The 25,895-nt window shown below is 47.4% G+C and overlaps 10 protein-coding genes across 10 annotated transcripts; 4 read left to right on the top strand and 6 right to left on the bottom strand.

Moving 5' to 3' along the window:
- Positions 1-314: 314 nt before the first annotated feature.
- K460DRAFT_290114 (uncharacterized protein) lies at positions 315-1,748 on the bottom strand (the record flags this gene model as incomplete). Its single annotated transcript, XM_040929175.1, has 1 exon — positions 315-1,748. One exon carries the CDS (start codon positions 1,746-1,748, stop codon positions 315-317), a length of 1,434 nt encoding a protein of 477 aa, XP_040785312.1.
- A 656-nt stretch (positions 1,749-2,404) lies between these two features.
- Positions 2,405-2,725, bottom strand: K460DRAFT_378059 (uncharacterized protein; the record flags this gene model as incomplete). Its single annotated transcript, XM_040935037.1, has 2 exons — positions 2,405-2,547; positions 2,578-2,725. 2 exons carry the CDS (start codon positions 2,723-2,725, stop codon positions 2,405-2,407), a joined length of 291 nt encoding a protein of 96 aa, XP_040785311.1.
- Positions 2,726-3,152: 427 nt separating this feature from the next.
- Positions 3,153-4,422, top strand: K460DRAFT_378058 (uncharacterized protein; the record flags this gene model as incomplete). Its single annotated transcript, XM_040935036.1, has 2 exons — positions 3,153-3,275; positions 3,334-4,422. The coding sequence occupies 2 exons, from the start codon at positions 3,153-3,155 to the stop codon at positions 4,420-4,422; spliced, it is 1,212 nt and encodes a 403-aa protein (XP_040785310.1).
- Positions 4,423-5,673: 1,251 nt separating this feature from the next.
- K460DRAFT_287168 (DNA repair family protein) lies at positions 5,674-6,657 on the top strand (the record flags this gene model as incomplete). Its single annotated transcript, XM_040928946.1, has 1 exon — positions 5,674-6,657. The coding sequence occupies one exon, from the start codon at positions 5,674-5,676 to the stop codon at positions 6,655-6,657; it is 984 nt and encodes a 327-aa protein (XP_040785309.1).
- A 1,892-nt stretch (positions 6,658-8,549) lies between these two features.
- K460DRAFT_290296 (uncharacterized protein) lies at positions 8,550-11,355 on the top strand (the record flags this gene model as incomplete). Its single annotated transcript, XM_040929189.1, has 4 exons — positions 8,550-8,674; positions 8,721-10,992; positions 11,044-11,229; positions 11,287-11,355. 4 exons carry the CDS (start codon positions 8,550-8,552, stop codon positions 11,353-11,355), a joined length of 2,652 nt encoding a protein of 883 aa, XP_040785308.1.
- Positions 11,356-11,613: 258 nt separating this feature from the next.
- On the top strand, positions 11,614-12,895 carry K460DRAFT_134078 (uncharacterized protein). Its single transcript, XM_040926699.1, has 3 exons — positions 11,614-11,615; positions 11,683-12,329; positions 12,424-12,895. Exons 2-3 carry the CDS (start codon positions 11,979-11,981, stop codon positions 12,592-12,594), a joined length of 522 nt encoding a protein of 173 aa, XP_040785307.1. The 5' UTR covers positions 11,614-11,615; positions 11,683-11,978; the 3' UTR covers positions 12,595-12,895.
- Positions 12,896-12,978: 83 nt separating this feature from the next.
- K460DRAFT_133983 (uncharacterized protein) lies at positions 12,979-13,964 on the bottom strand. Its single transcript, XM_040926698.1, has one exon. The coding sequence runs from the start codon at positions 13,882-13,884 to the stop codon at positions 13,363-13,365; it is 522 nt and encodes a 173-aa protein (XP_040785306.1). The 5' UTR covers positions 13,885-13,964; the 3' UTR covers positions 12,979-13,362.
- Positions 13,958-15,824, bottom strand: K460DRAFT_417946 (uncharacterized protein). Its single transcript, XM_040937913.1, has 2 exons — positions 14,464-15,824; positions 13,958-14,417 (listed from the first exon to the last, which is right to left on the bottom strand). Exons 1-2 carry the CDS (start codon positions 15,658-15,660, stop codon positions 14,046-14,048), a joined length of 1,569 nt encoding a protein of 522 aa, XP_040785305.1. The 5' UTR covers positions 15,661-15,824; the 3' UTR covers positions 13,958-14,045.
- A 203-nt stretch (positions 15,825-16,027) lies between these two features.
- Positions 16,028-18,473, bottom strand: K460DRAFT_314303 (GMC oxidoreductase). The gene is made up of 6 exons (XM_040930271.1): positions 18,171-18,473; positions 18,080-18,113; positions 17,762-18,023; positions 17,582-17,708; positions 17,068-17,526; positions 16,028-17,018 (listed from the first exon to the last, which is right to left on the bottom strand). The coding sequence occupies exons 1-6, from the start codon at positions 18,358-18,360 to the stop codon at positions 16,210-16,212; spliced, it is 1,881 nt and encodes a 626-aa protein (XP_040785304.1). The 5' UTR covers positions 18,361-18,473; the 3' UTR covers positions 16,028-16,209.
- A 4,186-nt stretch (positions 18,474-22,659) lies between these two features.
- Positions 22,660-24,319, bottom strand: K460DRAFT_288494 (high affinity glucose transporter RGT2; the record flags this gene model as incomplete). The annotated part of the gene is made up of 2 exons (XM_040929051.1): positions 22,660-24,172; positions 24,222-24,319. 2 exons carry the CDS (start codon positions 24,317-24,319, stop codon positions 22,660-22,662), a joined length of 1,611 nt encoding a protein of 536 aa, XP_040785303.1.
- Positions 24,320-25,895: the final 1,576 nt, after the last annotated feature.

The following is a 25,895-nucleotide window of genomic DNA, read 5'->3' as shown; positions in this document are numbered from 1 at the left end:
GGGACTAGCTGCTGTTCATCCGACACGAACGCATTGCAAACATTGTACTAAGCAAAAAAAGGTTAGATTTATGCTTTTGAAATACTAAAGTCCTTTTGGGTAAGTTCACGAACGCTTGGCTATTCACGCCATACGCAGGCAATATCATTTGGGCTAAGCTGCGATACATATTATTGCATAGACTCTGACCATCAAGAACTACCGTAAACGGGGAAACTTATACGAGTCACTAAAGGTATCAGGTGACGATAAATGGGAATTAGGGACTATGTTACGGACATCCTGTCTGATACACCACTATTGAAAGGTGAGTGCTACACTGCATTGAACTGGCAAAGCTTATCGGTAGGATATAGATAATCCCACTGGCGAACCAGCTCAGTAGCCAAGATCCGTCTACCTTTGGTCAACATGCCACCTTCCAAGATATAGAAGAGCTTTCGGGCAAGGACACCCTCTGGCGAAAGCGCAAAACCGACGAACTCTTCAGATGCCACCAATTTAAACGTGTTCTTGAGCAGAATGCCTTCCTCATACTCTGGCTCTTCTATAGCATTGTCTTCATCTCGCTCGCTAGAATGAGACCCCATCCATGCCCAGTAGGGTGGGCGGAAAGCGACAAACTTCGGAGCAAAGAAGGACATGTCCCAATCCACGATCCCCGTAACTTCTACCGTAGTGGGAGAAGTGACAATGGCGAGGATGTTGCGCGGATAGAGGTCGTCATGAACGAGGTGGAAGCGGTCGCCTAACCATCCGCGACGGCTGAGGGAGCGCCCAATAGCGACGAGTTGAGTCCAGAGAGCCTTGTTTTCGTGGTGATCGATGGACTCCTCATATCTGTGCCAGCGCTGACAATGATCTACTAAATACTCAAACGGCGTCTGGGGTGATGCTAGCTGTTCGTCTACCTGATTGAAGCCAGGAAACCTCGCAGCCAGTTGGTCAGTTGGAACCGGGTACTGTCTGATGTGGATATGCGATGCGCTAGGAAATTCGAGATTCTGGATGGATATAAAACCAGCTGCCGGTGCAGTGACTGCTGCAATTTTTTCGATGATTTTCGTGATCTGCTCTACCGCGGACACCATCTGCTGAGTGTTTAGTGTTCTCATGAGGATTCGTAGACTTTGCCCGCGTAGACGATTTTGAAGTACATACGGTCTTTGTAGAGCGTTATTCTCATTCAACTCGTAGCTGATCACTTTAGGTACTGGTATGGTAAGTCGAGAGCTAACAACTTGCAGGATTGCAACATCGCGTGTCATGTCGCTAATTAAACCTGAAAGCTGATCGCGTCCATCCAGCGGGAGACGGACAACGTAATCCTGCGGTGTTGAAGTACGAAGGAGTTTGTAGAAACTATAAGCAAATGACAATGCAGAATCTCGATGCTTCTTGGATGGCAGAATCGACACCCCTATCACGCGATTGAAGGCGCCTGACCCTACTTCTTCGATCATCAGCTGCGCAGATGCCTCCAGACTTGGGAATAGCTCTACCACAAGCTGATTTATCTTGTACTTGAACGTAGAAAAGGGTTCCTGCCCGTTGTCATCCAGTTCATCAGTCTTAGCCCACACGATATCAAGTGGGTTGCGTAGCTCTCGTTCCTTGGCTGCGTGTGTGAGAGGCGAGAGAGTAGAGTATGTGTTCTCTACCGCTGTAATAGTAGATAACGAGGCCTCTGATGACCATGGCGACTGCTTATAGAGACCTTCTGGAGGAACCAACTTTAAAGCGCACATTCTACTGCCCTTATGCCACGGGCCTTTCGGTACAGGTAGGAATAAAATCATAACTGATTTTTGATCCTCATTCATCACCTCATTGTGTACGAAGTACCGGGCATTGTGTATACACATAATCGTTACGCACCCACATTGTATTGAATGGCAGAAGTAGGTGATTGATTAAAGACTGAGACTACGGGCAGGAGCCCCTATATATATATAAGCCCAGCCCCCTTTCCAGTGTCAACACATCTTGCTTCTAGCCTTTGAAATCCGTAAGATCCCACAGACATATCATTACTACTTGGTGGTCCTCACGTTTATGACACCAAATTGCTTACACCAACATATAACATGTGATACTCTTTACTACCTTGTTCCTAGATGATATAGTAGTTCATGCATGCGCTTGCGGCGCCAAATCCACACTCTGTTCCGAACCTTAAACATGTGCACTTGTGGCGCTAATGACCAGGAGGAGGCTCATAGAGAAGGAACCTTTGTAAAGGTCTGAGAGTTCTCTGCAAACAGTGGAAGTGGTGTTGTAACACAAGATAAGTCAATGCCAAAATGCCTTCTACAAACTATTACGAGCTCACTATATGTTAGATTGAGATCAACGACAAACTTTGCAAGATAGCCTACACTTACCGTGTTTAAAGATACGTTGCCTAATACTTTGACTGCTTTCTAATCTTCCCAGGGTTCCAAAATGTCTCATTCTCCTTGCTTTTCTCTGAATCCCTCTCAGCCGCAGCAACGAGTCGTTCGCGCTTCGCCTCTGCATCTCGCTTACGCTCGCATGACTGGCAGCCTTCTTGGTTTTGGAGATGGAACTACCCACGGCAGCCATTGCGACATGGCATCTCGTGCTTCTTGCAATATATGAGTGGACCGGATTTAACTTCAATGCATCCACCTGGGCTGATGTCACCAATCCAGGCGCGCCCACCTGCGCAATGATGCTTAGTTCCTGTTCCTCCTTTCGGCATAATGCCTATGTCAGTACAATTACAAATCTTGTGTATCTATTGGTAGATATTCTCAGGGCATGGGTACCTTGTTCATAAGTAAAGGATTTAATCATATCTTTCACGCAGGTCAGCTATGTATGCCGAACTTCTAAATAAGACCATTGTGATAGAAGCACTGTGAAATGAAGTCAAAATGCATTGTTCTTCGCATTGATAAGTTAGACGAATATTGTACGCATACACAATTTTGAAAAGGATGTTAACATTGACAATGAACGAACATCGTGGAAAAATAACAAAGAACCGTTAAACCAGCAATCTGCTTGATTCCCAATACTTAGAACAAAATCTTCTTCTTCCCCTTATCCACAACCATCAATTACAGTCGCCAGTGGCGCCATGAACACAAACTCACGAAACATTGCACCTTCTACTAATTTAAAAAATGCAGCACAAGAGCGGAGAACATATCGAGCCTGAGGTGAGCAATGTCGCCAATGAGGAGGCGGCCTCTGAAACCTCAACCATTCGTCATAGTCATGAGCCCTTTGAATACTTCCAACACAAGGTCTCCAAAATCATCGCAGAGCACTTCAGTCGAGATATATTGGACATCAAGGCCAAAGAAATATAGCTTTAAGTGGTTCAAGTCGCAATATCTAGGCGCTCTACGGAAAAGCAAATCACACGGAGCAGAGTCATACATTGTCCGTATTCCTCGCCAAGACGGAGATGATATGGACCGCAATGTTGCCATTTTGAAAGCAACTCGGTCACAGCTTAAATTACCGGTCCCGAATGTCATCACTTACGATCTGTCAGCCAGCAATGTCTTTGAGAAGCCGTACATGATCCAGAAACGCCTACCAGGCCAAAACCTTGCGCAGCTCTGGAAATCCCTGAATATGGAACAAAAGCAGTGCGCCGTAAAGCGCATCACTGACCTATTTTCTAGGATTGCTTCAGTTGAAGGACCAGCCGGTGATATATCGCTTGAAAATCTCTCACGAGCTCCAAACGGGTGCATCCACATTGAGAAGTTCTGTGTTCCAGCTCGCGGTCTAGAAGATGAATCCTTTGACAAGGCAAATACTTGGTCAGCACTACCACAAAAGCCCCTTGACCATCTGCTCGAACAATGCGAACGATGGCGCGAGTATCAAACGTCGCAAGGTGCATGCTTCGATGAGATTTGGGACAGCTTCGCTGCTATCTCCAAGGCTCTGGAGGCGCGTGGATTTCTTGATGGGCCAAGTGGCTTACTTCATGGAGATCTCAAGGCGTACAATCTACTCGCAGAGGTACAAAGCCCTACCGAAGTCGAGATTACCGGCGTCATCGATTGGGACTATGCCGTCGTTGCGCCCGAGTGTGTAGCCTACCGTGCCCCATTTTGGCTTTGGATTCCCGAAGATATGGATAGTGCTGATGAAGACGATGAATCTAATGCGAACCTTGAACCTTGCTCAGATGAAGGCCGGATATTCAAGGATGTGTTCCTGTCCCATGCTTCAGAGAAGTTCAAACGTTATGCTTTTTCCCCCGAAGCATTGCTGGCTAGACGTATGTTTCTCATCTTGCAGAAGGGCATCTTTGGACCCTGGAACATGATGGAAGCAGATAACATCATTCGTGATTGGGATGAATTACATCCAGGGGACAACGTCACCACCGCCGATATAGGCGCTAATGCCTCTATAGGCATCTTCTACTAGCAACGAGCACGTCTTGTTATTTTCCAGCTTTTAAACTGGCTTTGATAGTGTATTTTTAGTTCTAAATCCGCTCCGTACTAAAGTAAAACTGTAGCACTGTAATATATATATACCTTTGTAAAAACTACAGACACTGCCTTAACGCACCCTGGCCTTTACTCTCTAGTCCTTTCATTTAGACTAAAAAGCTGCTAATTAGATAATAATAGGAGTATTTTACTAGATTAAAAACAGAATAAACATTATTATTTTGTAAATAATTTAGCACCTTGTCCTATTTTTTATATAAAAAAAATATTCAAAAAATATTCACAAAGTATTCACAAAATATTCAAAAAGTACTCATAAAATAGTCAAAAATAGTCAAAAATATTAAATAGGATTAGTGTTGTTCCTGGCCTTGACGTATAAGAACACTACATTCGCCAACTTAAGACACTCAACATCCAGCACTCAGTTTGACTCCAGAGCCTCAAATACTCTGGAATATACCAAATACCAGCTTTGTGACCTTTTTTGCATCTTCCAACAGCAGTCGTGGGTGTTTAGCACTTTGACGACAAATCGCTCCAACGGCCGGTCTTCAGCCAATCATACGAAAGCCTGTCCCGACCAATCATATACGTCATCGACCATCGACAGCAAACTTTGGAAACTTGCGCAACCATGGTGTCTACCATACGACGCTCTATTCGTCACAGTCAAGCATCAGATCAAGCGCGTAGGATTCACGAACAGCGCGCTCGACAAGAGCACCTTGCGGAATTGACTAGGGCCGAACAAGAGCACGACAGCTTGCGCGAGGCCAGAGAAGCTCTACAGATCCAACTACGACGTATACAGATACACCGTGTTGTGAATCAGCAAACGGTCACTGGACCTGAGATTACTACTGTGCCCCAGCCTTCCACTCCGAGTTTACCAATTCAATCAGTCACTCAGAAACTCTGGGCTTCGTATAAAGACGAGGTGAAGCGCAACGCAGTGAAGCTGAGTGTTCCTGTTCCGGTCTTGGGGGACTTGTCTCGACATCGTCACAAATTCGGCATTGGTCACGAAGTAAAGCGGTTTCCAGCACGAACTCTCTTGCTGATCGTCGCGCGACTTGTCATCTTACCCGCGGGAGACATTACGCCACAGACGGAGGTTCGCTGTATCGAGGCAACGAAAGTACACCAGCTGGTTAGAGGTGTAGTACGCGCGGCGCAGCCTCCGGCATACAGGGCGAGAGGGCAAACCATACCTGTTAAGATGAAGCGCGGGGCACTTGACACCTTTTTCAAGCCTGCGGTACCGAAGAAGCCAAAGTATGAAGCCAGCGTGGATAGCTCGAAGCATGTCTCTTACCCTTTCGCCATTCCACACCTCCCAGCTCCGTTCAAGGAGCAGCTGGGCTTTGCTCCATCGGAAGAAGGAAAACCCATGAACGATCAATTGGATCTCGATCTCGTGTTCTACGAGCCGTATATTCCATCCTCCATCGCAGCAGGGGTCTTTGAATTTCTACGCCACGAATTACCTTTTTACCGCGTTCAATACAACATCAATCGTGGCGGTGCACAAACACAGGTCAACACACCACGCTTCACAACTGTCTTCGGCGTCGACGAAACTAGCCGATTCGCATCTGATGGCAGTCTCGTAGACACCATGTCAGGCAAACAGATCGAAGCAAACCGCTACAAGTGCAAACCTCGTCCCATTCCACAGTGCCTCGACGAGCTGCGCCAAATCACCGAAGGTACAACAGGCGAAACCTTCAACTTCTGCCTAGTAAACTACTACGCCGACGGCAAAGACAGTATATCCTACCACAGTGATGATGAGCGCTTCCTCGGCCCAAACCCCGCAATCGCTTCGTTCTCGTTGGGAGCAAAGCGTGACTTTCTCATGAAGCACAAGCCTATCCCTCCCAAAGAGGGTGAGGTTGTTGAAGAGCCTAAGCAGATCAAGCTCTCCCTCCGTCCTGGAGATATGGTCTTGATGCGAGGCAAGACGCAGGCCAACTGGCTGCATAGTATTCCGAAGCGGGCTGGGCCTGAGGCGGGCAAGGGAAGGATTAATATCACGTTTAGGAAGGCGATGGTCAAGGGTGGGACGGAGAATTACTATCAGTATAATGTGGGCGTTGGAGGAGTGTATAAGTGGGATGCGAAGCTGGAGAAGATGGTGCCTTGGGATGAGGCAGCGGGCGAGGCAGAAGCAAGTGGAAATGGAACTCAGAACAGACGCTAGAATTGGCGTGTTTATGCTGCAGTAATACTGGAAATTGTTCCCGAGTTGCTGCAGTGGCTTTACGATTGACGATAGAGCTTGAATCTAGGAACTGGGAGCGGGAATGTGAATATATTTTTCTCTTACCAATTGGGTTGCAAGTTCTTTCAGTGGACAAAGTGAGGTCGAAAAAAAGACAAAAAAAACTGGGAAAAAGAGTTATCTTAAAAAAGAATGCGTTGTTTGCTGTGGCTAGGTTTATCTTTTAGCTTAGTAATGTCACCTGTTGGTATTCTTGCCCTTTCAAGTGTCTCTTCTTGTGTTTGACTCTCGGACTCATGCCATTGCTCCAAGCTCCGTTATTTTAACGATTGTCGTAGAGGTAGCAGCGTGCTAGTATATGCAACACTCGTGCTACGGAGGTATATTATACTCCGTGCTACAATACCATGGCAGTATACGTGGCTGGAATCAGTTCCATGGTTCTGCGACCAGGTTTTTGCGTCGCTGTACCGTACCGTTCATTTTGTTGCAACACCGCCTTTACGATTTGCAGAGAGCTTCTGAGCTTTACAACTTATTCTTCTCTCTCTCATGGCAGTATGTCGTGACGGCGTTGTGAGAGCACCAGCATTTTGCGCCGTCGTTTGCAATATCTTCATCAGATGGGTAGCGAGAATCCGCCCCTCAACTGCATTGGTCCTACTCGAGTATATTGAGGTGGTAGAAGGGCAGTGTGGACTAGCAGAGTGCTTATCAGAGATTGCGAAATGATGCTTCCTTCGATGGTTGAGGCGGGCAGGTGGCTTGAGCTCAACCCCGCTTCAGCTGTGCGAATAGTCTCGACGACGATATCGAACGGGCTAAATGGCGTTTCGACATGAGGCTGAGGATGGACTACTGCAGAGTGTAAATGCAGAACGTGTGAGTCAGAACAGTGGTCTAAATTAGTCAGGTGAGCGATGCTTGCCAGTGACGACGGAACGCACATGTAAGGATAGCTTGGCGGTCGTCCCTTTGGCCTCGTCGGAGTTAAAGGCCTGAGCCCGCCCAACTCTTTAGCCATCTCCCTCGAGCGGTGTTCTACTACGCCATCCTTCTTAGCCGTGTGCTCTCTGAATTTCTGGTGTCGCCGAACCAGGCGCATTACCTTCTGGCCTCATTGAGCGCATTTCGCAACTTGGCAGCGCTATCGTGAGGCAGGCGCTTTTCGTAGCAGGCTTCGTGAGACGGTGCAAGCAAGCTTCGAAGGTATCTATTCCGCACAGTGCCTCGAATAATGCAGCGACTGACGTGGAGACGGCAGGCCTTAGCACCTTGAGAGATCCGTAACTCTACCTCGTAGTCGAAACAACCAGGCCTCGCCCGAAGACGCCTACGCGTAACCTCATCTCCCTACGGTGAAGAGAGCCGCTGCGTTGGGCCTCACACCACCCCCGACAAACGTTTGCGACGACTGCTTTCCCGCGACTTGAGCATACGAACGAGCACGGGTACTCGGAATACTTACAGATAAAAGAGCGGAACTTTGCTAGGTCAAGTGAGGAAAACAGGCAGAAAGGGTGGAGGCACATCGCGAGAAGACTACACCTGGGCAGTGCTGCGTTTTCAATCGCAGGGCTACTAGTCACAGTACTTGGCGCCTGGAGATAGCATCAGCTCCGAGAGATTTAAGACCGCGAAAGGCCGCAATTGTGCAATCCCACTGCTTTCGACCTTTTGCTCATCCGCTCTACAAAGCACAAGCTAGCGACTAGCCAAACCTGCACGAGACGACTCTAAGCCAGCGAAAATTCTAGCTTTCCATCTCAGGCGTCCAGCAGCCGTCAGATTCATCATTCACCTTCAACGGATTTAGCACCACTAAATCCGATCCCTCCGTCGTGCTCCTAGTCAGACGACAACACACGACCATGCCACCCACACCACCCTCGACCACTTCGTCTAGCGCGGGACATTCACCACCAGACCCTCAATTCAGAGTTGTGCGCAAGAGGAACCGCGTTCCTTTGTCTTGCGGACCATGTAGACACCGAAAGTAAGCAATGTTTTCTTTGGCGAACCGCGAATGCTAATAACGACAGGTTAAAATGCAATCGCGGCCACCCCTGCGACAACTGCACCAAACGGGGAGACTCGCCATCATGTACGTATGCCAGTCCAGGCAATCGCAAGAAGAGCACGGCCAGCGCTGGGCCCACGACTTCTCCCGACGATATGCAAAACCGCATTGACCGCCTCGAAGGACTTGTTCTCTCATTAATGACCAATGGCGCACAGAGTGCTGGCCCCGCTGCCGCTCAGGCAGCCATTGCGGCAAGCCTCAATAGCGCCTCGTCGGACCAGCACTTCGACATGAGTAATATGGGTAGTGGAATGAGCAATGGCCCTCCCGAGTCAATACCAGAGGAAGATGCAGATGAGGAGAGCGAGATGGAGAACGTGACCAAGTCCATTGGTGTGATGAAGATGAATAATAACCATACAATATTCGCCTCGGAAGCACATTGGTATGCCATATTGGGGGAGCTTTCTGAGGTCAAAAGTTACTTTGCCGAACACAAGAAACAGTATGAAGACCAGCTGAAACGATACAAAGCGGCCCACAGCGAGGAACGGCCACCTGGCAGAGCATTTCTCATGGGTGGACAGAAACCCAGCTCCAAGGCTGAGGTCCTCTCCCGCTTTCCGCCGAAGCCTACCGCCGACATACTGGTCTCGCGATTCTTCAACACGTACGATCCTGGTATCCACATTATACATGGCCCATCATTCCAGAAAGAGTATGATAGACATTGGCTCAATCCTGATGATTCGCCATGTATCTGGCTTGGCTTGGTATACTCCATGATGTGCATAGCGCTGCAATCGTACACCAGAGCTGGCGATGAACCGCCTGAGTATCACAACAAGTCATGGAGCATGTCACAAGAGTACGGCGACTTGACAGCGCAATGTCTGATCATGGCAGACATCACGCAGCCAATCACCGGCATGCTAGAGACGCTTATCCTTCACATACACGCCGAATATGCTCGCAGCAGAGATGCCGAAGTAGGTGTGCTCATCAGCACGGGCATCATTGTACGGCTGGCGATGCGAATGGGCTTGCATCGAGATCCAGGCCTATACCCGGGCATACCTGTGTTTCAAGGTGAGATGAGACGACGCGTATGGGCTGCTATCCGATCGATAGATTTGCTCTTCTCGGCGCAGGCCGGTTTGCCTCCAATCGTACGCCCACGAGACACCAACACGGAGATACCGCGCAATATTTACGATGACGAATTGTTTGAGGACGTGAAGGTCTTGCCACCATCAAGGCCAGAGAGCGAGGCGACACCGACCTTGTTTCTCATCAATCGGACAAGGCTCATTTACAAACTGGGAGAAGCGGTAGAACTGACGGATGCACTGACATGCTCGTCTTACGAAGAAGTCATGAAGGTTGACGCCGAGGCACGAGAGCTGCATGACCAAATCTCGCCGCACCTGAAGATGCGAACAATGGATGAGTCTGCTCGAGATCCATCTACATTGATCATGCAACGCTTCACGTTGGACCTATCGTACCTCAAGATTATTTGTGTACTTCATCGGAAGTTCCTCGCCTATGCCAGGGTGCAATCACGATTCAGCTACTCGAGGACGGCGGCAATCAATGCTTCCATGACGCTGCTGCAACATCAAGCAACGCTGCATCGGGAGTGTCAACCTGGTGGTCGGTTGCGGAGTGTGAAGTGGTTCATCTCTTCGCTTACTACAGTCGACTTCCTACTCGCCGCTATGATTGTTTCTTCCGATCTATATCACACAATTAGGGTCGAACGTCAGGGGCGATCTCCGCCCGCAGACATGTACATTTGGAGCTCAGATCGACTTGATGAGATGCTTGAAGCGATCGAAACAGCAGTACACATATGGGATGGCCTCAAGGACCACTCGATGGAGGCATACAAGGCGCATACGACGCTGAGCGTCATGTTGAACCAACTGAAGAAGGATCGACTAGTAAGACAGGCGCCAAACGGCTTCCAGGCGGCATCAACAGCATTTCAGGCGACAGCGCCCATGGATGATGCAAACGTGGCTCCGGAGCACTCGGCAGCCATGACACTAGGCATGCTCAGCACCGGTGGCATGACACCAAACTCAGCCAACATGTTTGACCAGCGGTACCCAGCGTCGATGGCAAATTTGCTCAACGACCCTATGCCTCAGCAATCGACAGGTCTGACACCAAATTACAATGGACCGACGAGCGGACCGGAAAACGCTCCCAGTCCGTTCTCGAACCTCTTTGGTGCGAACCTGTTCCAGAACTTGGATCTTCCTCCTACGGACAACATCAATTGGGTATGTATCTAAACGCACCAGTGGCTAGACAAGGAATGCTAACTGTGGTAGGATGCTTGGGACAATTACATCCAAGGCCCGGGCGTAGACACATCGAACAACTTTTTCCCAATGGACTTGAGCGGGATGCCAATGCAGACCGATCAAGCACATGGAGTATCAAACGTTGAAGCGACGGCACAACAGCAGGCTCAAAATACACACGCAAACGCGTTTGGGCGGAACGTATTCATGGGTGTAAGTGATGGAACTGATTCTTTGGGAATTTAGACACGTGATAGCTGACAGTCGTAGGCTGACCCGAAGACGAGCTCTGGTGAGGGTTATGCGATGGGCTTCTTGCTACCTAAGCGGGACCCTTGATGCAGGTTTATTGTTATGGTTATGAGTATAATGCGTTATGGATACCTATGCATGTCAGTTGGCGAACAAGGGGCTCTGTAAAAGTAACATGATGGCTACAGCCCATGGAACGGCCGGGGGTTCTAAGAGTCGATCAGTCTCTAAAGGGGAAGTAGAGGCGGATAGAGGAGGCGCAGCAGCAATGCCCCGCGTTGAAGGACAATCAACTCTCAGCTTTGCACGATTTGCCCTGTTCCCTCATATCCCTTTGAATATTTTTGGTGAGCTCTTAGTTTCGTCTCCCAATCGTTTTACATTTCATGGGCTTGAGTTGAGTACAATACCAAGAGATCTCATTTCATCTATCGGACCGCCTTATTACAAGGCTACCCAAGACCAAGCTGCCCCGGCCCGCTTCAGCCCCACCTTGAAACGCGCTGGACCCTGAACTTGGAGTAGTAAACGTCACTTCAGCCCGACTGCTTACGCGCAGCGCGGAGCTTTGTTGGACCGCGTATCGTGAGGCTGAAACCACAACGATCACTCCCCAGGCTGCTTTGCATAGCATTTCACCCCTCCTCTCCTCTCTTTTCTTCCCTCTCGCCTACTCCCCGTTGCTGTTGTCGTCATCGCCTACACCCACCATGACGGCCCCAACGCCCATTTCCCCGCCCATCCTCCCCGCCAACAACGCCGCCCCGTCGGACGGACCCGTCTCTCCCGTCTCACGAACCAGTACCTTCCCGCACAAGACGTCCCCCGCTGTCGCGACGCAGACACGTCTCATTGACACGGCGACGCCGGCAATTAATTCTGTGCCTGTTGAGCTGGATGGCATGGCGACGAGTGCGGGAGACTTGCAGCGGAGACAGACGGGGGAGAGTGGAGTAGGCGGTGGTGGTGGTGGTAGTGGGGTGATCAGCCCGGCAGACGAAGAGGATATTGACGCGGAGTTTCTTGGCGAAGGGGGGAATGCGGGGAGGGAGGCTAGAGAGGTATGTTCTGTTCTGTTCTTCCGATCTATTTATACATATATTGATGTATACGCCTACCCATCTCCATCAGCCAAAGCTAACAACCAACCAATAGAAACGCGCTGCTATACTTGCCTCGCGCTCAAAAGATCCCAGCGTCATCGTCGATGTGCCGCAATATCCTACCGCCGAGGAAGTAGAAGCTGCGAAAAGTGCAGAGGGCATGATTACGCCTGGCTTGCATTCGCCGGGGATGGCGTCACGGTCGCTAGGAGGCGCGCGGTGATATGGAGAATATCGGAGGCTTTTGGCGCTGGGTTGGGTGGGTTGCATTGGCTTGTGTTGCAGGAGTAGATTTTCAAGGGAGGAGTCTTCACGAACATGCAAGCGTTAAGGATTTTGACTTATCGAGGCTTTTATGCTGAGAATTTGGATATATAGTTTCCTTCTTGGATGGGATGGAATGGGTAATAACCATTGTTCAATGGATTTTGATGCATATCGAGATGTCTTCTTACGGGCAGTGTATTGCAAGCATTGGGTTGGCTCATTTCCATACCGTCGACCATTTTACGAAAAACCAATGCGATTTGACTCTGCCAGTTTAAAAAGTGCACTGCCTCAGCTGCAAATCTATGAATCCTTATCATTATTTGTATTCGCTAGTATGAACGAACAACTTTACTCCTCTCCAAGCTAGTATATGTGACTGGAGATTCCAACCTCTGTATCAACGATATTCGTTTCCCAGGTTCAGGAGGCGGGGGAGTGAGTGTATAATGTTGCTTTAGTCCCCCTGTTTCCTTCTTGTTGGGTCCTGGAGCTGTAGTAGCTATTCAAATGCTGCTTTGCACGCCCATGGTCCACACTAATGCTCGGATAACTTCCGCTCAAGACAGTGCCGCTCGCTGCGTAACTGTTCGAGGATCCATATCGACCTCTCAATCCCATAGCTTCAAGCGCTCCAAGGTGTTGCTGTCATCGATCGAGTTATGCGCGTCTTCTCCTTCTCTGCCTACATGCGTACACTTTTCTACTTCAGTGGTGTCCCTCTTCACTTATGCACAACCGGTAGCTCATACACCTGATTGACTCCCCCTGGGACTTCTTGTGGCCGGAAACTCGGTGGAAGGCGTGCTGGTTGCTCCATCTCCGGTACCGCCGCGTGATATTGATACTCGCTTGGAGCTGCGGTTGGAAATGCCCTTTCCACATCGTCGACATGCTTCGTTGATTCTTTCACGGGCCTTGGATTGCGTCGTCGAATCCAGTATAGCACGATGACGACAATGCCAATGACTGCCAGGCCGCCCACGACACCTCCAGCGATAGCGCCATTTCGTATCGCTTTGTCAGCATCTGGATTTGATGCAGTGGTAGATGATGATGTTCTCGGGGGTGAAACAGTGGTCATGTTGGTAATGGATCGCGAGGACGTTTGAAGTATGAAAACAAAATCGAGGATGGAGAGGATGCGCGGTGAGCGAGCAGGTGTAGAGTATATAAAAAGATGTCGATCCTTGCCGATCGCTTCCTGAAACTGAGCAACGCGAAACGCTATTTTAGTTTTATTCATGAACGCAGGGAATAATACGACTTCCTACACAGCCCCATCTTCCAAAAAGGCATAGTCAGACAGGGGCCTTGCGGTCCTTTCGCTGGGTGCCTTAATATGCAGCCCAATAGTCGCATGTTGCGAAATTTAGAACTGCTTGGCTTGGTAGATCCTTGGGGTCCTCACTCGCATCTGTTCGTGAAATCCAGCGATGCGCGGGCGACATCGCAGCGCGCACCATATCGGACATCTAAACGAACTTTGGCATCTGAGAACGCAACTTTAATCTCCTCCGGCTGTTGCCACGGGATGAAAAAAAGCTCGCGCTCGAATAATACATTGTTTTGGCGGGCAGGGAAAGGGCTTCTAAGGTATCGCGGCTCGTCTTCTAGAGTGACGTGCTTCAGGTTCTCTAAAGCACTTTTCTTAGCGAGTGCGAATTGAAAGATCCATTTATAACAGTCCCGGGAAATGTGAGACTTGTTATTGTCTTCATGTATAAAGCTATTATCAAATAGGTTGTTGAACATCGCGTAATGGATTGGAAAAATGATCTGCTGCTGTTAGTAGCTGATTGCATGTATTAAAGATGTGACTAACATGAAGAATCTCGATGCTATGCGGTAGTTGTCGGTGAATGTTTTGCCTTTGAACCCGATAGGCAGCCCTCTGACGATCGTACAACCTAGGCTCGTCGTGTTCTAAGGTTTGGGAGGTATTCCACAAGGGAAATCCTGGCGTGAGAAAAAAACTGTTGATCTTGAGATATTTCAGGCATCGAAGTTGAGCAAAGTCCACGGGGAATCCTTCTTGGTGTGCGAACATGCTGAATAGTCTTCTTGCGTCTTCTAGAGCTAGTTCTAGTGTTGTAAGGGTATCCCCGACCAAATGTAGGCATTCAAGGAAAGGGTGCGCAGAGAATTTTGTCCAATCATCAGAACTGGTCCAATAATCCGAGCTATTGCTGTACCTGCGCTCCAGCGCTGGGGTCCATCGAAGCTCCTCGAGCAAGGGACAGTGGCGCATAATCTGGGTCACAACAGGAATCCGAGTTTCGGGTTGACCATGCGATTGGAGACCGCATAACAAGAGTCGACGCAAGGTGCTTTGATGTTTACCGAGAAAGTTTGGGTGATCAGGCCTAGGCGAGCGTGATGTAATGAAATGCGCGACGAGCGTGCGAATTTTGGGCAGTTTCAGAAACAATAATACCTCAGAAACATCTAGTCTCTGTACGAGCGTTATGGACGACACGTTTTGAAGAATGGATGGCTCGAGGGACAGCGCCATCGTCTCCAGCCTGTGTAAACGGATGTAAGAACGGCGGAATGCGGTAATTCGCAGTTCCCTTAAGTTTAGAAAGCACGACAAATCCCTGGGTAGAAATTGAGATGTTCTTGAAACGGACGACGAAGACGATATTGCTCCTTCCTCATCCGGGAAGGGTTGACCACCTCTTCCAACGGGGCGACGTCGCTTCCCATACTCTACTCCACCGAGGTAGACTTCCTTCGTATCTTTTGACATGAGCATGGTAGCTTCACAGCTCCATACAAGCTTTAGAACATGCGGGTTCTCGTTAAAGGTGCGATGTAACAGTACATATCGTCTGTCGCCCGTAGTTTTGCCCTGCTCATCCTGGTATAGTGGTTCGATATGTCGATATAAAAGCTGCTCCGCGATATATCGCAAGCGCCGCGAGATGAGCGCAATTCTATATAGAGCGGGCCTGTCGTACTCCAAAAATGTTGCAATATGCAGGAGCAGCTCGTCGGGGAGATCAAGAATGACTGCCATGGCAAGACGTTGGCGACACACGTAAGCTGGAGCAGCAATCGATCGCGAAGTTGCCGAAGGCTCTTTAATCTGAAAAATTAAGATGTTGAACTGTAGTGGATGAGCCCGAGAACCGACAGAAGAACCACAAGATGGACGCAGAGAGAAATGAGGGGAAGCCTTGGGATGGAGTGAGTCCTTCGCTTCCCCGTAGCACCTTCCCCCGTCCTTGGCTTATACCCCACCAAAAAACAAACAAAAAAGGCAAAATCCAGTCGCCCACAAAGTTCAGGAATCATATAAGATTACAATGTAAGATTCGACGATGATTTATGAAAAGGCCAACTCCGCAAAAGACCACCAGTGAATGCTCAGGAAAATCTCTGTGGGGCCATATCATAGCAGGATTTGAGCGCAAGGACAAATGCTAACAACACCTTGACATCGACAAGTCACTGGAAGACAAGAATTCATCGTATGTACGTGTCAATTGCCTCTATTTACATTTACAAAAGTCGCATAAAGAATCGTCATGTACAGAATATGAAGCTCGCAGCGAGGCGTACTGTTCTACTCCAGACACGCAGCTTTGTAAGCCGCAGAGCCACGGATAATATCAGCTGCCTTCTCAGCAACCGCGTACACCGTCGTCATGGTATGTGCAGCAGGCAGGATCGGCATGACGCTGGCATCCACAATCCTCAGGCCCTCGACGCCATAGACCTTGAGCTCGCTGTCAACAACGCCGCCCTGGTCCTTCGGGCCCATTTTACAGGAGCCGGCGGGATGGAACAGCGTAGAGGAGCTTCGTCGGATGAAAGCATCGAGATCCGCGTCGCTGGTGACATTGGCGCCGGGCGCGACTTCGACAGGCTTGAGTTCGGTGATGCCTTCTGTCTTGACGAGGCGGCGCGCGAAGTGAATTCCCTCGCGTAGCAACGCCACGTCTATTGGGTTACGGAGGAAGCCGACGTCTGCAAGCGGGGCGTCAAAGACACTGGACGAAGCCGCCTTGACACTTCCGCGAGAGTACGGGTGTTGCAGACCGAGGATAACAGTGCCATCTCCCCAGATAATCTCAAGGATTGCCGAGTCTTTTGCGACAAGCTTCTCGTTGAGGGACGCGTATTGGGCCTGGTAACCTTTGGCGACCTCAGGGGGCGTATCAGATGGTAGAGAAGCCGATGCCTTTCCAGCCTTTGCTTGGGAAGCGATGGCGCTGGTGGCGTTGGAGTAAGTTTGAAGGGGCAAGAAGAGCAAAAAGTCACCAGTAGGAGACGTTAGAGGGCCCTTCTTTTCCGTATCGTACTGTTTCCTAGCCTCGGCGGCGAATGTTGCGTTGCTCCTCAAGCTACCTGAGGTGATCAAGGTGGTGTTGACTGTTTCAGAGTTAGTTTCAAGTACATGCGGATCGTACAACAAACTTACGCGTGTTGGCCACTGCAAGTAGAACATGGTCGTGTAGGTTGTGTCCGACCGCTGGAAGTTCAACAACTGTTGTCACGTTGATGGTCTTGAGGAGCGCGGGGTCTCCAATACCAGAGACCTGTAGCAGCTGAGGAGTGAACAAAGCTCCAGCGGCGATGATGGCTTCCTGCTTCACTTTCACGCTTTGTCGTTTAGCGCTTGCAGAGCTCGCAAACTCAATGCCAGTCACTTTGACGGCACCGTTGGACTTCTTCGTTACAATTCGTGAGACCTGCTGACCAGTAATGACATGGAAGTTCTGTCGCTTGACGGCAGTGTCATAGTAGGCTTCGTCGGCGGAGGAGCGTGTAACAGTGACAGGGTCCTGGTTATGGGGACAGAAGAAGCCACCGATGGCGTTTCCAGTAGCCTGGTCGTTGATGGGGATCCCCAGAGCTTTGGTGGCTTTCACGATGTTCTCTGCGCTTTGTATCAGTGTCCATGTCAGACGGAAAGTGCTGAAATATATACTTACTTGTTGTTGGCCAAAAGAACGGAGAGAATGTTGTCTGCATGTATCCCTTGTCGCCGTGGTTTTTGAGATCGTTCTTGATATCATACTGAGCTGCAATCTCCTTTGTGGGCGGCGTGAACTTCTCGTTCTGCGAAATAGTCAGCATCGGCTTGTGGGACGAAAGGCCAAAGTGTTATATACCTTCTTGAAGTATGGCAGCAAGCCAGCAAAGTTCCAACCCTTGTTACCCAGAGACTCCCAGCCGTCATAGTCTGACTTGGACCCCCGATCGAAGATCAATCGGTTTAATTTCGACGAACCGCCGACGATCTTACCCTGGGGAATTGGGACTTTGCGGCCACCCAATCCTTCGTTCGCAGTGTAAGTCACATTCCAATCGTACTTGGTTCCTGCGGCGCCGCCTGCAAGGCCTGGGATGGTGACAAAGTCTTCATTCTTGTCACTGGCAAATTTAATTAGCTATATTCTAGTGAGACTAATGCGGAGGAAAGAACTTACAGATCTCCAGCTTCGATGACGAGAACATTGACGTCTAACACAGACCTTGATTAGATGACTGGCGCAATTCAATGCATCGGAATCTACTCACTCTTTTGCTCTGTGAGTCGATTTGCGACAGTAAGGCCAGATGTACCAGCGCCTACCACAACATAATCATATTCGGGAAGCAGATCAGCTCTCGATACAACCTTGCCCGAAAAGAGTGGGTGGGCGGAGACTTCAGGTATAGAAAGAGCAATCGCCAAGGAAAGCGCACTCAGTTTAGCGATCTGCGACATTTCGATAAGTGTAGTGAACGAGAGTAGGCCTGGAGATCAATTTCCAGATCTGAAGATACATAAACATTTAAATACTGAACGGCATGCTCATATACTATGGTACTATGCCATGGTACCGTAATGACACCGAGCTTGGACGGCCGTATCGGGCCTATCACAACTGCCGAAAGCGGTGCAGATGGATACCATCGCCTACAAACACAAAGAGGGCGACGTGAGCTGATAACGTGTTTATGGGCAGTGTTCCTTGGCTCTGGAAAGTTCGCCATGCCATCTGGGGGTTCAGTAACCATTTTGAGCTAGATGTGGAGCCCTCTGGTACCTGGACGCCAAGGCAATTAACCAGGTTGTTTCATCTCCCAAACGTTTCCATAACTCGCGGTAGTTGGCAGCGGAGCTGCTCGATATATGACAGTTCTATTGCTAGGAGCGTAGATGGAATGTTGTATGGTATGGACAGGTAGAGTAAGCTGCATGCCCGTGTAGCGAGATAGATTCGAGGAACAGAGACAGTGATAGTAACAGCATTCCTGCGAACCACGTGCTCCGATAGCGGCGTTTCAATGGTTTGCGCAAATGGAAAGCGGCATGATTCGACCGGCGTCGTACCTCCTAGACTTGTCTCATGTTAAAGCAAACGTTTGCACGGGCGCAGCAATTCTTGGCGTTATGGCGGTGCAACTTCTTTGTTCAGCGAAATTCGACTATACCGAGGTAGGACAGCCGATAAACTGCGGCAGCTAATAAACTACCTTAATATTAAAACAAACTTAACACGTTATTTTTAAACTGCAATATATTAACTACTAATAATCTAATTTTAAATATAATTGCAATAATTAATTTATAAAATTTAAAAGAATAATTTTTATACTACGCAGCTGCAAAAATATTTAGTATTAATTAAATTATTTTAGTATATTAGTACTAAGGGAAAACGCAATTAAATGCAGAAAAGTTTTAATAATACTTGTATTTTAACTTACAATAAAAATTAAAACTTGTGCAGTATATATAAAGATTATCTAATTATAAGCTTCTACTTATAAAAGCTATAATAAAAAATTTTACTTTTAAATTATTAAAATAAAAAGTTTTTAATAAGTAAATTTTATAATTTTTTAAAAAATATTGTAATATTTTTATTTTTAAATATACTACTAAAATTAATTGCAAACAGCTCCTTGCTAATACTAAATATAGCTATAAATTATATTTTAATTTTTTTTATTTAAAAATCTAAAAGTATAACGTTAACGCGCGCTATATTTATAATATAAATAAAAAAAAGTTTTTTATTAGCATTATTTTACGCTTTAAATAAGTTTTTTTAAAGTAACTTTAAAAGTAAAAACAAATTACAGCAGCCTTATAAAATAGTAACTAAAAATAAATAATAATTTTAGTATATATTTATGTAAATAAAAGCATAGTAAATCTAAATATAGTTTTTAAAAAAAAAAAAAAACTTTGCAACGCTTAGTTATATAATATAAAAGTTAAAAAATACTAAGTTTTTTTTATAATAAGTTTTTTTAGATAGTTTAATAATAATATTAGTTTAGCCTAGCTTAAACAGGTTTTTAATTAGCGTATAAAGAGTAAAGCGCAGGCAAGTTATAAAATTTTTATTTTTAATAGCTATAGTAGCTACTTTACTACTAATTTTATAGACTTTTATAACGCTAATAAAATTTTTTTAATAATATTTTTTTTTTATTTAACTTATAGCTTATAACTTTTAAATATAGTGCTTTTTTTACTTTTTTTAACTGCTTATTTAACTAAGCTTGCATACTACTTTTATTATAGCTAAAGCCTTATTTTTATAAATAAAGGCAATTTTTTTTTATTATTTTAAGCTATTTATAATACTATGTTTACTTTTATAAATATACAAAAAATATTTAAAGCTATAAGCATTAAGCTACTTAATACTAATATTATATTATAATAATTTAAAATACAACTATAACAGGAGAATAAAAAATTAATAATTAGAAAAAATAGTAATAAAGATACTTAAAACTAGCTTTGTAATTTATTTAAAATTATTATAAAAAATAAAGCAAAAGTTAAAGCTAAATAGTTAGGCTCTATACTATATTTTTTTTAAGTATAAAATAAGCTTTTTTACTATAAAAATAAAAGTTTTTATAATGCGCTTTTAACTAAAAAAAGGTATAAAAGCAAAAATAAACTTTTAGATTTTTAATAGCGCAAAAAGTTTTATAGCGTTGTAGTATTTTAAAATTTAAAAACTATTTAAGAAGCTTATGCGCGCAATATAGTAAAATAATATAAAAATAAAACTAAATAATTCTAAAAAAAAAAAATAAGAAAGCTAAAAGCAGCAGCAATATTATATAAAAAAAAAATTATAAAAAAAGCAAAAATAGTATAATTATTTACTAAAAAGTATACTATAAAAGAGCGCGTAGTAATAGTTTAAAAATAAACTACTATGCGCGTGTAAAAGTAATAAAAAAAAAAAGCTATAATTTTATAAAAATTTTATAATAAAGCAAATAAATATTAGTAAATAACTTTACGTTCTGCAAATTTAAATATAGTAAAGTATTATTATATTATAAATGCTAAAAGTAGTAGTTTAAATATATTGCAGTTACTGCAGCTTTTACTTAAAACTACTGCGCGCAGCTGCCAAATTAATTTTCTAAAAAAATTTAAATAGTATAAATTAATTATAAGCTTTTATTTACTAATATTTTATAAAATTTTATAATACTAACTTTTATAAATAGCTTTACAGCCTTATTTTTGCGGATAAGTAACTTTAGTTAAGGTGGTTTATTGGCTGCCGCGGTTTATCGGCTGTCCTACCTTAGTATCAGGTTTAGTGTTGTACGCAATTGGCCGTGTACTGGGGGCACCCACGGGGTTCCCCGATGTCACCAATTCAAAGCGTCTAGGCCCTCTGCGGATAAATCATCTGGACAATTCGCTGACCAATGTCCGCAAAAAACGTTGAAACCTGTCCACGTAACTGCCCTCCGCCATTGAGTTTACCAAGCATGGGCATATCATCAATCACAACGACCTGGGATCTCTCGTGTATCAGAGGGAGGTGCGGTTACGGGTGATCGCGTCATAGAATAAGCGCTAAGATCTATCAGATCGAAACAATGATATGCATATCATTTCGCCATGATACTTGGCTTTCCTCAGCGAAACATCGAATCCCTTAACCTAGATCCGAAACCAAACATGATTACAAGCCACCTACCTCTATTGCAGCCCCTATTCATTCACTGCAGGCATATAAAGCATCAGACAGCGCAAGTCAATGACTTCCAATATAAAGCCGCAGTCGACTTGATCATCATTGTGATCCCATAGCCGAGCTCGGCTCACCAATTCCACTTCTCTCTGTAGACACGAGTACCGAACCGGTACTAGCTATAGACGCATTGATCGACAAGACAGCCAAGATGATAGACCTAGCACGGTTGAAGCGAAAAGCTTGCACGCCTCTAATCTAAAGCGGATGCGTGCGAAAGGCCTCAACGTCTCGCTCCCTTGCTCCCGACCGTTTAAAGCGATTGTGGACGCTAGACCTACATGCGCGGGTGTCTGGGGAACCTACGGAGACAAGCGCCTTGGCCACGTGGGGATGCCTACTGGTTGAGGGTCAGTGGTTGAGAGTCATAAGTAGCTAGCTAGCAATCGCAATCGTGGTCAACTGTCACTGTCACTGCCACTGACGAGTGCCAGGGTTTGGTCCTATGGTTACGTCGCGGTACTTTCCCGTTCATTATTACGACGACCGTTTTCATGATTTGTGGAGATTCCACGCGGAAGTGCTAGGAGATGTAAGTGTCGAATTCAAAAGATTTCCTTCCAGCCTATTTTTTTAGAGGTCTGTGGTGTATGTACGGTTTTATCATAAACATAGTGATAGTCTTGTGCCCTGATTATAAGAAAAGCAAAGCTTTAAACAGCGCTCAAGCCTCAGAATACTTTGTTGAGCTATCGCTAGTCTCTGGGAATGTACTTTAAGTGCAGAGATGTTTGCGGCGACGTGAAAACTTCCGGGTCGATTGGAATGTAATAATAGAAGCAAGGATAGAGACCATCACCAGGTAATCAGAAGGCAGAAGTTTTCTTCAAAATTCATTATTCATGACTTGAAAAATATATACAAGTGTTGCGCTAGGAAGGCACATTAATAAAACCAACAACCATGGTATATTTACAAAGTGGGGTATTCTTGTGAAGCGCTATGCACGCCAACATCCCGTCCCCTATCGTATCGGTGCAGAAATTCCATGACCCTACCTACACCTGCTTCTCGTAGGTCTCGTTGTACTGCGCACTCTTCTTACGCGTGGCCGCGTCCTCGGCGTCTGCCAAGCTCGTGCGGCGGTGATCAGCGTTGAGGTCGCGGACATCTTGGAAGGAGACGGTAGGAACGAAGCCGGGCGACTTCCAGGCCTTGCTGACCTTGCCGTAGAGCTCGTCGACCTGCTCCAGGGAAAGACCCTTGGTCTCGTAGATCATAGCCCAGACGAAGAAGATGCAGATGAAGCAGCATCCGCCCCAGACGAAGAAGACCTTGGCGCCCATGTTGGCGTTGCCAGGGCCGTCGTTGACCATATAGGGTGTGGCATAGCCGATGGCGAAGTTGAGGAGCCAGTTGGAGGCTGTGGTCATTGAGAGAGACTTGGCGCGAATCTTGAGGGGGAAGATCTCGCCAGTGACAACCCAAGCGACTGGGCCCCAGGAGCAGGCAAAGAAAAAGATGTAGATGCATACAAATGCGATCAAAGTCTTCTGGGCAGAGATGTTCTCGATACCAGCGACGGTGCCCGTGATGGCCACGATGAACTGGCACACAGCCATGCCAATGGCGCCAAAGAGCAGAAGGTTGCGGCGACCCCACTTCTCAACAAGGTAGAGGCCAGGGAAGGTAGAGGCAACGTTAACGCAGGAGGTAATCATGCTGATAACAAAGGGGTTCTGGATGCCCGAGTTCTTGAAGAAGGATGTTCCATAGTAGAAGATGAAGTTGACACCAGTAAGCTGCTGAAGTGCCTGGAGAAGGCAACCGGTCGCGAGACGTTTGCCGAGGTTACCGCGGAAGCAGTCAATGTAGGTAGCCTTTCCGAGGGACAACTCGTACTCGTGGTTGGCAGTAATCTCGCTCAACTCTTCAACAAGAGCAGGGTGGTCAACATCGAGCCTCCTGAGTGTGGACAGAGACTTGGCGGCCTTTTCTGGGCGACCCTTCTTGATGAACCAGCGAGGGGTTTCTGGCAGCCAGACGCAGCCGACGAAAAGAACAATGGCCCACGCAAATTGAACGGCGATGGGAATGCGGTATGAACCAGTGTCGTCACGGTCCTTGGAGGAGTTGTTCACAATGGCAGCGAGCAGGATGCCGATGGTAATGGCCAGCTGGTAGCTACCGACAATGGTACCACGGATCCATTTGGGGGCGGTCTCAGATTGGTAAAGAGGAATGGTAGCGCTGATCATGCCAACACCGTAGCCAGCAAAGAAACGGCCAGCGACGAACATGGGAATGGCAGTAGCCGCAGTCTGGAGAATGACACCGACACAGAAGACGATGTTGCAGACCACAAGACCCAGCCGGCGACCGAGGAAATCGGCTACCGGGGCAGCAGTCAGGGCACCGAAGAAGGTTCCAGCAGAAAGGATAGACACGATCAACGAAGTTTGCTGGGAGGTGACATCGGGATTGCCATCTTTGGGGTTGATGTAGCCGGTGCTGAACAACTGGCGCCAGTGGTTCATACCCAAAATACCACCAATGGTACCAGTATCATAACTGCAGCCGTTAACACGAGGCATCGAATGAGAGTCAAGGAGAAGCATACCCAAACAATACACCACCGAAGGCGACGAACAAACCGACCATGATGGCCGGCAGAGCTGAACCAGCTGCGCCCGCAGGCTTCTTCAACATGAGACCCATGATTGGGGTTTGTCGACAATGATTAACAAGGAAGTTGTGTACTCGTTGTATATTCGGAAGAGGTTGCGCATCTTTTCCACGCGGGACAGGCCCCCTTAAATACACGGGGACATGCGCTTGTAAGATCCTGGGGCGTACCATGGGCAGGTGTCGGGGTCTGGAGGCTGGAAGCATGGAGTTGGCACGCTAGCAGCGTGATTGGATGTTGGAGAATGGTCCGATGGTAGTGGGGAGCATGGTGAGTAGCTCCAATAGGTCTAACGATGGAGCTACTATGCACCACCGGGAACCACTTGTGCGTTCCAGATTTGCGTGCGCGATCAAAGTACCCTAGCCACGGGACTGGTTTGCCCTGGAGGCCGAGGCCTTGGGACAACGAGGCCAAAGTTTGCTAGCTAACGTCGTAGTGGTTCCAAGAATACACTTTTCTTCCTGCCGGAATGACATTACAAATATCGCTCAGTCACACCAGAGTGAAGAGACAGGTAGAACGGACTGTTGGTGGTCTGTCCGATCACGACCACGTAGGTGGAGACAACGCCCGTATTGTCACCAGGGAAAGTGGCTGAATCAAGAGATGCCGATAGGGCACTAGAAGGCAGTCAAGTGCTTAGCGGGCACGGGTTGTCAAATCAGACTCGTGCATGTCACAAACCACTGACCTCATCTTGGAGATCATGGAGCTGCAACTGCAGATAACCAGCCTATGCGGGGTGCGGCAAAGCGCCACACCGTTTTATGAGACGTCAGTTGTGACAAGAGAGGTGTTCGTAAACACGCACGCTGCCAACAGGGACGTATCTCGACTTGACCGTGCTTGTTCGAAGAACTCAAAGTCGACAAGTTGCTCGACAGAGATTCGCCCGGAATGCTTAGCCTGATGTAAACAAAGACGCACACCACCTGGACAATTGGAATTTCTTTGCACGCGCTAGCTGGAAGTGCACGACTTCTAGCCATGTCTGGCAAGGATATGGAAGCGCTCTGAACACCCCCAAGCAGCCTTGGTTGCATCAGGTCATCAAAGCTGAAGCCATCTAGCTGTCCGTGAGAGAGCGGAGTGGGCATGGGCGGGGTGGAAATAGGGATGGTGGCAGCAGGTTTTGCGTCTGGCCATGTGATGGTCGCAACAAAGCGACGGGGCGGCGGGGTGCATTAGTGTCCTTGTATACCCCGGAGGCTCAACAAGCATGGCGCGGCACACGCTTGTTAGCCTAGTACGGTCTCGACCGCCGAGATGGGTCGGCGATAATAGCCTCATCAAGCGTGGGACACAGCAAGCTTGGACGAACTCCCGGAAAGATTTTGCCAGCCTAACCGGACAGGGCTGGCAAGCGGTGATGTTTTGGGGCCGGCACATGCTTGAGCGAGAGAAGCTTCGAAGGGGCGAGGGCGAGATGGCGGGCACGCCGGTCCAACCGGGGTCATTTGGCTACCTGACGTCTGTTTAGTTTGGTTGGTCGTGTTGACAAAGAGCGCTCGGCTCCATCTGGTGGTCCATGGAGATGAAGCCCCCTTGTTCGCGTGAAGGCGAGTTTGGCCGGGTGGTGTGTGGGTGAGGGTGGTGTCGCAATGC

Source organism: Cucurbitaria berberidis, assembly GCF_010015615.1.
Source record: "Cucurbitaria berberidis CBS 394.84 unplaced genomic scaffold K460scaffold_4, whole genome shotgun sequence".
Classification (NCBI taxonomy): domain Eukaryota; kingdom Fungi; phylum Ascomycota; class Dothideomycetes; order Pleosporales; family Cucurbitariaceae; genus Cucurbitaria; species Cucurbitaria berberidis.
This window is presented reverse-complemented; position numbering and strand designations above follow the sequence as displayed.